This window comes from Lactuca virosa, chromosome 9 (assembly GCF_052849685.1).
Source record: "Lactuca virosa cultivar CGN04683 chromosome 9, Lactuca_virosa_CGN04683_v6, whole genome shotgun sequence".
Classification (NCBI taxonomy): Eukaryota; Viridiplantae; Streptophyta; class Magnoliopsida; order Asterales; family Asteraceae; genus Lactuca; species Lactuca virosa.
Window position 1 is genome coordinate 71,803,288 of NC_136434.1, and position 14,854 is coordinate 71,818,141.

The window sequence follows — 14,854 nt, forward strand, 5'->3', positions numbered from 1 at the left end:
TCTAAGCCTATAACTATAATTGGTATTTACTTGACCCGATAGTAGCATGGTCCATTTCGGGTTGCCTTCACCAGAACAACTTGGTAGATGGATATTTGAAAAAAGAGGTTATTTGTAATTTATTGATATATTATAAGTATAATATATTAATTGAGAAATCATATTATTTAATTAATATTGATCAAGATTTAATTGAATTAATTTAGTGATCAAAAGAGACTAATTAAATTGATACATATGGATTGGGCTAATGATCCATGATTGATTTGTGATGGGATAAGCTTATGGATTAGACCATGAAGTGTTAGTCCAAATCAATTGTTGGATCATAAGCTTATGTGTATGAATTAGGGTTACACATGACTCTTGGAATTCTACACTATATATATATATATATATATATATATATATATATATATATGTAACTCTAAGCCTAAAATCCGTGAACACTTGCATTCCAAGAAGAAGAATCCGATTTTGAGTCTCCTAAACCTCTCTCATATCCATCTAGTTGTTTATTGGTGTTTGTGACTTGTTTGAGGCACAACACTTGGGGTGCTAAGTTCTCTTAAGGCCAAAGTTCTACTAGCTACATCAAAAGGTAATCTTCTAACTAGCTTTATGATTCATATATCAAATTTTGTATGCTAGTTTAGGCTTCATGCTTTGGAAACCAATATTGCATGTATAATTAGAGAAAACTTAGATCCAAAGCATTAGGGTTATATGTGCACCATATGATTGTTAGAGTACATAAAACCCAACATAAAGTAGGTTAGAATGGATGAAGTGATGTTTTGAGCCCTCCTAACCATGCAATGGATTAAAGCCCACGATTTTATGATTTAAGAGGCCTTAAATTAGTTAGATATGTAGTTGGGTTGGTTGTCTTAAAGGATTAAGATACCAACTTAGTGGATTTGGAGACTGATGGAGTATGTTGGGCATACTCCTGGCTACGCGCAGCATAGCCTGAATCTTCCTCGATACACGCTGACCTAGTGGTACGCCCAACGTATGGACTTGTACGCTCAGCGTACGCGCCGAGTGTTGACTTTCGTTGACTTCAACCCTAGGTCAAGTTTTAGGGTTTTTAGACCATGGGAATGGCAAAATGGTCCTTTTTCCCTTAGAAGATTTATCTGTGGGATTGGGACTCTCAAGTGAGATTTTGACTTTAATTATTAATTAGTTTTAATTACTTTTTTGACTAGGCGTAGTCTAGATCCGGCAGTCCGGGTGCTAGGTTTCTCGTGTAGCTAGTGTCAGGTGAATCTCCTCACTTACTCTTACCTCTATGGTAGGATAGTTGTATTAAGATGACCAGTTGGGTCTAGCTGCTATGTTATGTTATGATGATTATATGTGACTGAGGTTGCTGATAGCCAACCAGGGTTGTTGTTAACCCACCGAGCGTGTTGTTAGCTCACCGGGATTGCTGATAGCCCTAGGGTTGCGGATAACCCATAGTTGTTTATTTATGTTGTGTTATATGTGGTATCTTGGAGAACTCACTAAGCTTTATGCATAAAGTTGTTGATTTATATGTGGCAGGTACTTCACAGTACCGCGGGAAGGCAAAGGTCTGATTGTACACACACGCTGAGGAATTTACTACTGGGACATGTTTATGAACTCTGATAATTATGATACTTTTTTGTTTTGGGATGATATTATATTCGATAACTTGGTTGTGAAACTATGATTTTTGGTAATTTAAAAATAAAAAATTTGGTCTAAAATTTGAGGTGTTACATAAATTAGGTTATTCTATGTGATGTTGGTGAGCAAGCTTTTGATGGATGGTATTGAAATAGAATGATAATAAACATCAGTTTTGCTTGGGGAAAATCAAAAGACAAGTGTGTGTATTTTGATATCACCATACTTAGTTATATTTCAGGCAATATTCTGGTATTTTTAGTTACATTTGGTCTTATTTAAAGATAAAAGGTACTTAATTTGTTCATATTTTGTTTTGTAGCAGTGAAGACATGCTCGGGATAAAAGGAGCAGAAATATGGAGCTGGAAGCGGGATTGCTGGATGGAGTCAACAAAAGTCAAATCATGAAAGATTTTGAAGCCCCATGGCGTGGTCACATGCATACCATGGTGTGGTGGAGATTCCTTATTCGATAAAAATCATCAGATGAGGTACACGTCAGAAGTCTTGTAGGACATGCGAAGAAATGTCCACTGTAGCTTGGTGAGCCATCTACCACAGCGTGATGGCGTGAAATATGGAAACCTTATAAATACATTTCTAAACCATTTTGAAAGAGAAAGATGCGATTAATGGTGACTAATTACGACCAAATAACCCTTAGAAACCCTAAGGAGGCCAGAGATCGATTGAAGAGCGAGATTTGAAGAGATCGAGAGACGAAGAAAACGTTAATCATTCGGTTTACTTATCTAAACATGTTAATGAAGTCTATATCGCTTTTAGCTATTTTCTACTTTAGTTATGGGCTAATAACCCTTTACTATCATTTGGTGGAGACAAACGTCGATACTATGTGTTGATTTCGATGGTATGAGATTTATTTAGCTTGGTTATTACTTGTGTTTGATAGATCGTTTACCTTGCATGTTAAAGTTATAATTTTACCGCCTATCTATGAGTTATGTGTAGTTAGAGGATCACTCTAATTACAATAACTTGAGTTTTAACTATTTATGATCATTAAACTGTTAGATCTAATGATTAAGAAAATCGTAGGGTTAGGTAATATAAATTAGTAACCGTGTTAGAGAGTATTAGATATCATAATATGTGCTTGATTGATTGTCTTAACATAGATAAGAAATCATTAGATCTATCATTCACAATCCGAATATATATTTATCAATTGCGTGTTCACTAATTACATGATCATTGTATTAGTCGTTCATTAATTGTTAGCACTAGGAAATCCGATCAAGATAACTAGTCACACTAAAATTTGGTAACCAACTAACAAGTCTATTACACTATTAAATAAATCAACAATAGGAGAGAGGTGAGTTGAAGCTAAATGGAAGTACTTTTTAAAATTTGATGTAAATCGTTATCTGTTTTGTTCGTTTTCGTATGAAGGTTTTGAACTTGAAAATTTAGAAAAAACCCTATTTACATTATTTTTCCTAGTTTAATTAGTAGTTGTTGTTTTTATTGAAATCATACCCGTTCCCCTAATGTTCGACAACCCGTACTTGGCATTCCTATACTGTCAAACAAATAGGTACACTTGCATACTTGTGTTGCAGTCTAGCTGTGATGAAGTGAAATTATAAATATTAAAACTAGTATTAGTAAAATACACATCAATAATTCTCAAAAAGCAGATGTTACAAGAAATTTCATGTGTTTAGGTTTATAAATGTTTAATTATAATATTAGAAATAATAATAAGAACTAGAAACTAAACTCCAAAAGTAGAAAGGAATGAAGTGGAAGAGAATCATGAATTACAATCCGTACCAACGATGAGATTCAACTTTGTGGACTAAATGAGGTGGCTTTAGCCTTAAAAGAGCAACAAGTGAAGAATTGATATCAAAGGTTAACATGTGAGAATAAAGAATAGAATAAAATTGCAAAGGAATTCGTTTAGTTAGAGGATATAAGGATAAGCACTTATATTTGTTTCTCATAAGACTCTCCTTCATGTTATTCCTTTAGTACGACTCCTTCCGCGGTGTCCTCAAGGTACAATTCAAATAAATCAATTGTTACCCATTTCCTAAGTATTGTTGGTGTTTAGAATATGATGTGAATAATTCACGTATTAAAAATTCCTCTTCATGTGAATCTATCGTGATTCATTACGTATGATTTTTGTGGTATCAATATCTTTGTTTTCATCGATACCATTATTAATTAATTTTTGAATAATAAAAAATTTGTGAACCTATTTAACCTTTCCATGAATCTAAAGGATTTATGGTACATATAAAGGTACTCAAATTTGTACTCTTTAGTGATTTTAGAATATTCCTTGTAATTAGGTAAGGATCTCATATAACATTAGGTATTCATATGCCTAATAGTTATTTATACCTTGGAATAGAGGAAAAAAAACATAATTTAACTTAATGGGAGAAGATGTGTGAACAAGTTTTCATAACTTACAATGGATATAAAACATAAAGACAATATAAGAATCACTCTATAAATATACTTAGAAAGAATTAAGAAATCATTTTAGTTGCATTAAAAGTAACTCATGTTAGGATGAAACACGTGATTTAAGAGAACAAGATAGCCATCATGAGCTGATAGATAATACCCATTATTGATGATCCATTTGAAGTCAAAGACAATAGTAATATGGTTTAGAAAAATACAAAACTAGAAATTCTCTTAAAAACTAATAAATGGAAGTTATAATGCATGAAGTGTTTTATAATGGAAAGAGTTTAAATATTTTATGAGAATAATCATATAAAAATGATTTATAAGGATTTGGATATTAAATAAGAAAATTCAAATGAAAATGAAGTAAGTAGATTTTGAGCGAAGCAAAAGCGCGTATATATATATATATATATATATATATATATATATATATATATATATATATATATATATATATATATATATATATATATATATATATATATATATGGCTATGTTATAATGTGGATGGACAACTATTGTGCAGACGTGTGGACAGTATTATTTTATGATAATTACTAAGAGACTAGGCTGTTTAGTAATGTGAATACATTCAACCTAGCAAAACTATTGTCATTTTCATGCATTTTGAAGATTCTTATTCGTTTTTGTTCTAACGCATCGTTTTTCACTCATTTTCATTCTTACAGAATACGACTCAATAAACATTCTGACAGAATGAGAATAATAAAAAAAATCTATAATAACCTTATAGACGATTTAATTAGTGATAATGCGTGATAATGACAATAGTTATGTAATATTGAACGTATTTATATTATCAAACAACATATTTTCTTTGTCATTCGCACAGAATAGCACTGCTCACACGTCCGCACAATAAATGTCAATCCACATTTGAACCTCCATCTCTTTATATATATATATATATATATATATATATATATATATATATATATATATATATATATATATATATATTAAAGGGAATAAATATATGAATAGGATAACAATAGTTAAAGGTAGAGTCTTAATAAATGAATTCACATCCATTTAAAAAAATACTTTACAAATAAAACTTAAGGGATGGTGCTCATCAACTAATTAAACGAATGAAATATAAACTTAGTAAAATTATATATACAAAGAAAAGATTTGATTTTACAAGGAAAGCAAGCAGGAAACAAACTTATTTTACTACCTAGAGTAAAAATAAAATATTCTAAAGAGATTTTGTATAACCAAGACAATATGAATGCCTGGAAGAAATATATGTGAAAGAAATATATGTTGTAAAATATTATTACAACCTTTTTTCTGTCATTGTGATTCCGGAGATGAAATCATTTTAAGGGACGTATAATTGTAACATCCTCTTTTAAAGTCTGGAACTTTGTCCACTTTAGTGGAAAATAAAATTTTATAAAATAAATAAATAAATAAGTAATATAATCAAAATAAAACATACCAAGTTAAAATCTTAAAATTATGTTTTTGAATATATGTTAATTAATTATTTAGTTTAGTTAAAAATAAAATAATAATTATTTAGGTTAAATATAAAACAATGGCTAAATTGGTAATGTCGATAAAACCTAGTGTTGATCAAGCTTTAACTTAACTAACATTTAAAAGGACCATCATGATAAGTTATATGCTAGAGATGAACTACTACTGCAAATAAAATAGAACCTAGTTAGAGATACAAAGAAATATTTTGGAAATGGTTTGAGATACAAAGAAATGGTTTTACATAGGTTTACAAAATATTTTTGGAATTTATAATTATGGATTGAGAATCACCATTATGAATTCCATTTCATAGTTTAACATGTACTCGTAAGTGAAAATGAAGTTTAGGATAGTAAGCTTGGATATTTAGAAGACATGTTTGTATGGTTCATCTTACCGTTTTGTAATGATATTGAATAAGATTAACTAAATCCTATGATTTAAATTTTTTTGGACCAATTTCTGAACTGATATTTCAAAATAGTTTAATGTTTTAAAATAATTTTTTAAAGGATATCCTAATTTCTACTAGCTCGTACAAGGGGTGTTTCGTATTAAGAGGACATGTGGTAGTTACTTTGATCCTTTATTTAACAAGTTTACTTTGTTGGTTAGGGATAGGATCGCTTGGGGAAGCGTCAGACAACCTATATTTTCTCCCACATGGAGAGAGAGAGAGAGAGAGAGAGAGAGAGAGAGAGAGAGAGAGAGAGAGAGAGAGAGAGAGAGAGAGAGTAAATATGGCATTATGGAAATGAAAGAGACGAAGTTGTTGGTTCTAACCAAATCCATATTTCAATGCAGTTGTTCTTAGGTGAGGTGAGAGTATAGTGGTTAACAAACCTCCTTAACATAAGTCATGCAAGAAGCCAGAGGAGTAGAGATCTAGTATTGTGATACCAATCTATAAGAACAAAGGAGACACACAAATTTATGGAAACTATAAAAGTATTAAGCTTCTTACATGAAGTTATGGGATATGGTGTTAAAGGCTAAGTTAATACAATAAATTATTTTATCGTAAAATTAATTTGATTTCATGCATGAGAGGTCTACTACTGAGGTGATCCATTTGCTCAAACATCTAATGGTGAAATATCGAGAAAGAAACATGGGATCTCTATATGGTGTTCATCATCCTAGAGAAGGCATGTGATAGCGCCCCACGTGAGACAATATGGAATACTTTGGAAGCTAACAGGGTTTCTAGGAGTTATGTTTGGGCTATACGTGATATGTATTGTTGGTATACAACATGTATTCGAACTGTAATTGGTGACATCGAGGCTTTCCTAGTAGAAATAAGACTCCAATAGGGATCAACTCTTAGTTCGTACATCTTCACTTAAATTATGGATGAAATCTATTATGAACCTAAGAATAAGTGTCATTGTGTATGCTATAGTCCGAAAACATAGTTCTTGTAGCTTAGTCTAGGACAAAGTTGAATATTAGGTTGGATATCTTAAAGGCATCCTTAGAAGGAAAAGGGCTATATATCATCACTGATAAGATAGAAATAGAATATCCATAGAGCAATTTCAGTAGGGAGCAAAACAATGAAGGAATTGATTTATGCATTGATAAGCATGTTTTGCACCCAAAAAAGGGAGTTGTAAGTGCATGGGCTCTATGATCCATAAAGAAGGGTGTGTTGAGGATGACGTTACACAACACATAAAGGTGAGATGGTTAAAGTGGAGGGAAGTGCCAAGAGTATTGTGTGACAAGAAGGTGCCACTGAAACTAAAGAAAAAATTGTATGAGGTAGCTATAAGGTCAACTTTGTTGTATGGGTCTGAATGTTGTCCGATTAAGAAGGAACATGAGAGTAAGATGAAGTTTGTAGAAATGAAAATGTTGCAGTGGACATATGGTAAGACATTTGTTGGATATGATATCGAGCACGTGAATTAGGAATTCATTGGGTACGAGGGTGTTCATCCACAAATTAAGAAGGAAGACTTTATTGGTTTAGACATGTTCATAGGAGACAACAGACAACTTATGTTAGGAGAGTGGAGTCGATTACTGTCGAGTGTAATAAGATGAATGGTCGGTCGAGTAATAAGTGAGAAGATAGCGTGCGGTTAGACTTGAAAGAGTTAATACTTACAGAGGACATGATCTCAGATATGAGATACCAATGTGTGGAGACTTCGAATCAGTGTAGCAGAGTAGTATTAAGTATCTAGTGCCTACCTTTGTTTTTTGTTTGTGCTTTTTGGCCATTTTTAAACTAATTATTTTTGTTTCCCCTCCACTCATGGATATTTATTCGTTTATTAGCCTCTATTCAGACATACATTACTTTATTATTTTTCGCTGGTTAACGTTTCGTATGCAAAAATCTTATGCAGGGAAGTGTGGACGTAGTTACAAAAAATTATATATGGAAGTAGTCTCCCAATTAATCTTACTGTAGGGGCTGCTGACCATCTCCCTCTTATCCTATTTATATAAGATTGTCGAATGTTATAGTTGTCATTATACTAATCGGGTCTATTTTAAATTAATGTTACATATTTAAGCTTCACCCTCAATACTCAATAGGATGTATGTAATCTTTGTTTTTTCGCACACACACTAACATACACACGCCTCAATCTTGCCATATAAACAACGATAGTTTTGTTTTTATATGCTTTAAAATATTGTTGTTTGAAAATTATATAGTTATATGGTCTTATCTATTACCGTTATAACAAATAGTTAATGATACTGAAATAGATAAGTGCTATGTATATATATATTGCTGAATAGTAAAAAAAATTCCAAAAACTAATCCGATAATCTAAGTTTGGTTAAACTATGTTTGTTTGGAGATAAGCAAAAAATCGGTTTTCACTGGTATTATCAACTCTGTAAATATCATATTCACTAATCTAAAACCTAAAGTTTCTCTTATTCATGTAAAAAAAAGGTATTCGGCATAATATACACCATGGAATTATAAAATAAATAAGATAACTTGTGACATTTTCTCTCTGTAAATTACCATTTTGCCTCTGACCTACGTGGCCCAACATAATTCAAGAAGTCATCCCAATTATATCATTATTTGGTTCTTCATCCTTTATATAAACCAACCCACCTTCCATTATTCCTTTATTATTCCAAACACTTTCCACATTCATATTCAAAGCAAAAAAAGAAGTACCCCAAAATATTGGAAAAACAACTAGAAGAAGAAGAAGAAGAAGAAGAAGAAGAAGAAGAAGAAGAAGAAGAAGAAGAAGAAGAAGAAGAAGATGGAGGACATAAGATCAAGATTCAAAAGTGTATGTGTTTTCTGTGGTAGTAGTGCTGGTAAAAGAGATTGTTACAGAGATGCTGCTCTTGATTTAGGCCAAGAACTGGTACTTGACCAACCTACCCTTCATCTTTTCAAAATTCCAGTTTTACCCTCCTCCATATATATACATGTCTATATGTATATGTAAATGTATGTTATTATGGTTTTGTTTATAAAAAGAAAACAAAATCTTTGTTTATGGTGGGGGAGTGCCGGGTTAATGGGATTGTAATACCAACTTGCCTTTCATCTTTTTAAAATTCCAGTTTTACCCTCCATCATCTATATGTATGTATGTATGTATGCATGTATATATGTATATGTATGTATTAATGTTAATTAATATTTGTTGTTCTTTATGAAGGTGAAAAGGAAAGTGGATCTTGTTTATGGTGGAGGGAGTGTAGGGTTAATGGGATTGGTCTCACAGGAGGTTCACCGTGGTGGTGGCCATGTTTTAGGGTAATACATATAGTGACTAATTACCTTTTAATTAGCCCTTCAAAGCTTTCAAAGCTTCAATCTTTTTTTTTTCGTTGAAAATAATTATTCTTTATATTTTCAGGATTATTCCCAAGACTCTCATGTGCAAGGAGGTAATGAACTAGTATTTTCTTTAAAAATGTATATTATTATTATTTTTTAAATATATTATTTATTCTTTATTAATATGTATATGCAGATAACAGGTGAAACAATAGGAGAATTAAGAGTCGTATCTAATATGCATCAAAGAAAAGCTGAGATGGCTCGTCATTCTGATTGTTTTATTGCCTTACCAGGTTCCATCTCTACCCACGATGTTTATAAATTATGACTAAAACACAACTAATTATATACCTTATAATTTATAAGTAAAGCAACAAAGGTGTTGATTAATATATATTAAATTTAAATATACTTATAATTTACTAATCAAAATGATAATTTAAAATTCTAAATAAAAAGTTTTAGAATATCTGTAAGCATTTTAAAATTTGATGATTTTCGACCATTTTAGCAAAATAATAATTTAAACCATATATGATTTCAGATATTACCTCTTAATTGATACATTAAAAATAAAATTCCAACTCAAATTGACGTATTTTGATTTGTCTTTAGGACAAATCGAAACTCGTTGACCTAACAAACTATTTTGCATATTTATTAGAGTTTATAAATAACTTGTACATTAAATATACTATAAAAACTATTATTAAGATAACGACAATCTTATTTTTTTTATTATGTATTATTGTTTTGGATCTCGTCAAATTTATCCTTTCTAGAACTAGAACATTTTATATCGTTAGATCGAAAATCTTTTAATCTATGTTATTCCAATTTTTATATAATTTATAAATATGTTCACAAAGGTTTTTAATTTTTAAATAGATAAGGATTTCTAATTTTTTTTTTAATAAATATTTGTAGGTGGATATGGAACATTGGAGGAATTATTAGAGGTTATTACGTGGGCCCAACTTGGAATTCATGACAAGCCCGTAAGTAACCAAACCACATATGGAAAAAAAAAAGATTTCCTTCTTCTTCTTTTTTTTTTAAATATTTTTTTTTTTCATTTAATTTTAATTTGTATATCGAAGTAGAAGGCAAAAAAGAAACTGTTTTCATTATTTGGTTATACAATACAAGTAATTAATGACTTAATACATATATACTTGAACATCTTAATAGGTGGGCTTGTTAAACGTGGATGGTTACTATAACTCGCTACTTACATTCATCGACAAAGCAGTCGATGATGGTTTCATCATGCCAGCTCAGCGCCACATCATTGTCTCTGCTCCAAATGCAAAAGAATTAGTACAAAAACTTGAGGTATGTAAACAAACATTTTCTTTGTAGTGTTTTGGAGCATAAAATTTATAAATAATATATAAAAAAAGAGTCATGTATTGAGTTTTTATAAACACTAAAGCCACTCTTTATATACTTCGATATCATTTTTTTACTCAAAATCTAGAAATTCCAAAGTGAAATTACGTACGAACTAATTGATACAGAACTCAACTTGATTATAGCTCTGACAGTGTTACCTTTATAGATAAACTATAATGATTGTACGGTACAAGTGACTAATGCATTGAAGGATGTGGTGTGTGTTTTTTATTACAGGATTACGTCCCGATGCATGATGGTGTAGTGGCAAAGGCGAGATGGGAAGCTGAACAAGTGGAGTTGAACTCATCTTTGCACTCTGAATTAGCTAGATGACGAATGACAAATTTGGACATGCTAATTCCCTCCATAGTTTTTTTTTTTTTTTTTTTTTTTTTTTTTTTTTGTTAAAGTTTCTAGGAAGGGTGAAATTGTAATTAGTGTGCTTCCTAGAGATCCTTTTGTATTCCTTTGAAAGAAGTGGAAGGACAAATTAGTCAGTTTAGATTCTTTTGTTATTAAGTAAATACAAAATGAAAATTAGTAAATTATCCAACTTTTATATATTTTCTGAAATGATTATAAATTCTGAAATGAGGATTTCAGATTTTGATGATACATATGTTAGAAATAGTATGTAAAATAGAAAAGGAATTATGAAAAGCAGTAAGAGGAGGAATTGGCAAAACCATTATATTTAATTAGTCGTTACTATTGTCCTTATTGGGTAAAATGATTAAGATCTCCAAAAACCTCTTCGAGTTAAGAAGATGTATGCAACAATCATACAGTCCTCTCATAATAATCATGAAGATATGAAAAATGCGATTTACCAAAAGAACGATGATAAAACACTTGTATTTATAGTCCTCTCTCATAAACACAATGATAATAATCATGAAGATATGAAAAATGCGATTTACCAAAAACGATGATAAAACACTTGTATATATAGTCCTCTCTCATAAACACAATGATATAATCATGAAGATGTGAATAATGCGATTTACCAAAAAACGATGATAAAACACCTGTATTTATAGTCGAAAATTTTGGTAGTTACACCATTTTGTGAAGGGTTGCACTGGTTCTCAAAAATAGTTTTACAAATTTTTTCCCTCCAAAAATTAAGTGACAAAACTACAACCAATACTTACAAAAAGTTAACCGGCCATTAAGTTTTTGGACCAAAATGTAAGGAATTTTTAATTGCAAGTGCAAAAGGTGGAAGATGCTCCAAGATGTAAAAGTTCTAAGTGCTAGTTTTTTATTATACGGTATTTACTAGTGTATAAAAACGGCAAGGTTGTAAAAATCGTTTGACGTTGGCTAATCGGTGGACTAGGGTTAAGGGATTAATCGGCTAGGCGGAGATTAATCGGGGGATTAATCGGAGACCATTAATTGCTAATTTGTTAAATTTTAAAAAATTAAATATGACTAATATCATATAAAAGTTCATAAATACCACTAATATCTATTTTAATAAAAGACTAATCATATCTTAAATAGTTTATATTGAGATATAACTTCTTCAAAGTGTTAAAATTTCATCGGGTTCTACTGCTTCACTCATTGTGTATTTAGGGATTAATCGCTAGGCGCCCTCTAATCGGTCGGGTAACGCCTAGGGATTAATCAGAGATTAATCGGGACCTAGTCGGGATTTTTACAACACTGAAAAACGGTTATAAAATTAATTCAATTTTCATAGCAAAAATTCATAATTATTAATCAATTCTATTAAATAAATAATTTTAAATAAATTATTAATTAAAAGATATACCAAAATTTTAAAGTTAGTTATAACTTCAAATTTAACATATAATTAAAAAATAAATGTTTTTATAAAAAGTTTAAAATCTATTATTTAAAATCTTAACCTCATATTGTGATAGTGATTTGCCTAATATATCTCCTTGACGTATAGCATAATATTAATATGAAGTTGTATTAGAGTGACACATGACAAAAAGAAATTAAAACTATTCTTTTATTAGTATAGGGATAGGGATTTAGTCCATCAAATATATAATTTAGACGAACAACCCCCCCCCCCCCCCCCCACCTATCCCCTTTAGTCCCTCATAGTCACAATTCAAATATTTGAGTGGAGCTTTAAGAAATTCACTAAAGGTTTCTTCACCTGCCTATGTAGGATTTGTTATTAAAGCAAATTAACAAATATTTTACCTAAAAATGTGATAAATACTATATTTACTCTAACAATCCCCCACTTAGGATTTATCACCAGCATCCAACTAATAATGCTTAGATTAGGGTAGCTTTCACTTTGAACCTTAACTTAGCGCTTACCTCTTAAATAATCCAACAGAATCAGTGGTGGCTTAAAACATTTGAACCATGATTCCATGAGTTTGAAGAGAGATAACACACGTGACCAGTCCGTTTATGTTCATGAATAAGGAAGCACTTTTATGGCCATGCGTTCATCTCATATTCAAATAACCTACAAAAGCAAATAAGTTAATGCATGTGCTAAAAGGGCACCACTCCTTGTGTCTACATAGGTGAAGCTCCCTAAATGACCAAATGAGTAATTCATTAAGAGTATATAACTCACCCTAAAGAAGTAATCATAAGTTAATAAACTAATGATCAAGAACTTGATTTTACCAAAATGAACCAAAAAATAGAATCGGATGCTAGTAAAGTCTAGGTTTCTATTACAACTAACTTCTATTAAATGGGTTTTAAATCCATATCTCTTATAGTTCCAAATATCATGTCTCTTTCAAGAATTTTGGTAAATAGATCTGCTAAACTTCTACAAGAGCGCACATAAACAACAATTATAATTTCATCAAAAATTAATTGTTGCACATAGACATGTCTAATATATATATATATATATATATATATATATATATATATATATATTCGATTTACCATTATAAATATTATTATATGTCATGGACAAAGTTGCTTCACTATTCTAGCTTGAGGAAATGGCTAACATTGGAGGAAATGGCTAACATTGGAGGAAATGGCTAACATTGGTTGTGGCCAACGCTCTATATCCAATAACATATTTCTAAGCTAGTATGCTTCCTAATCTACAATTAAGGGGCTGTTTGGCAGAATCTGAATTTTTAAGATCTGAATTTTTAAAATGTCTGAATTTCTAAGAGGATCTGAAATTTTAAGAGCTGAATGTTTAACATGTTGTTTGGTTGGGACATCTGAATTGTTGTGCTGAATTATAAAAATGACCATTTTACCATTTTGTTTTATTTTTTATTGAATTCAAGTGTCTGTTTATAAAATAACCTAATCAATTTATTAAATAATTATAAGAAAAAAAATATAAACACCAAATAAAATCCAAATTTAGCATAAATCAAAATTAAACACAAATCCAAATAAAACTTAAATATTTTTAAATCCACAAAATCATACTAAAATCAGAATAAAATCCTACAAATTTAATTTGACCCCAATTGATTTGCAATCTGGACACGCAAATTAGTCATGTATTCGTTGCCTTGTGAACCCCCTTCTATATCGTGTACGTTTTGGCCATCATCTTCTCCCCCCTTGTGCTTGACCAATGTTCTCCCCGGACGCCATACAAAATCCAAAAATTAAACATAAGTCAAAATTATAACACAAATTCAAATCAAAATGAAGCTTTTAGCCTTTTACCCATATAAACAATTTCCTTCCGGAACATCATATAACAATAGATTTTACAACAGATTTTAGCAGGACATGTCATATTTACAACAAAATAATACAAATGATAGAAAAGAATCACAAGCAGAAACAAAAAATTCCACCACCAGGTCCTTCAAAATAATCCAGAATTCAATAATAAAGATTTTGTTTCAGTCGATTCATCAACGCCATCAATGGAAGTTTGATTAATGTTTTACCCAATATAGGTTGTTAACTCATTAGTTTTCTTGGTATTAGATTGAACAGATGATAGCCAACCACCTCTATTTCCATTTTTCTCAGAAAGAGGTCTAACTATTGTCTTTGTTGGAATTCATGCTCATATCTATAACAATCTGGTTCA

The 14,854-nt window shown here is 30.7% G+C and overlaps 1 protein-coding gene across 1 annotated transcript; it reads left to right on the forward strand.

The window, feature by feature from the left end:
* Positions 1 to 8,731: 8,731 nt before the first annotated feature.
* On the forward strand, positions 8,732 to 11,378 carry LOC145138198 (cytokinin riboside 5'-monophosphate phosphoribohydrolase LOG5-like). The gene is made up of 7 exons (XM_079072319.1): positions 8,732 to 8,992; positions 9,293 to 9,390; positions 9,494 to 9,524; positions 9,611 to 9,710; positions 10,345 to 10,415; positions 10,609 to 10,752; positions 11,050 to 11,378. The coding sequence occupies exons 1-7, from the start codon at positions 8,885 to 8,887 to the stop codon at positions 11,146 to 11,148; spliced, it is 651 nt and encodes a 216-aa protein (XP_078928445.1). The 5' UTR covers positions 8,732 to 8,884; the 3' UTR covers positions 11,149 to 11,378.
* The last annotated feature ends 3,476 nt before the right edge of the window (positions 11,379 to 14,854 follow it).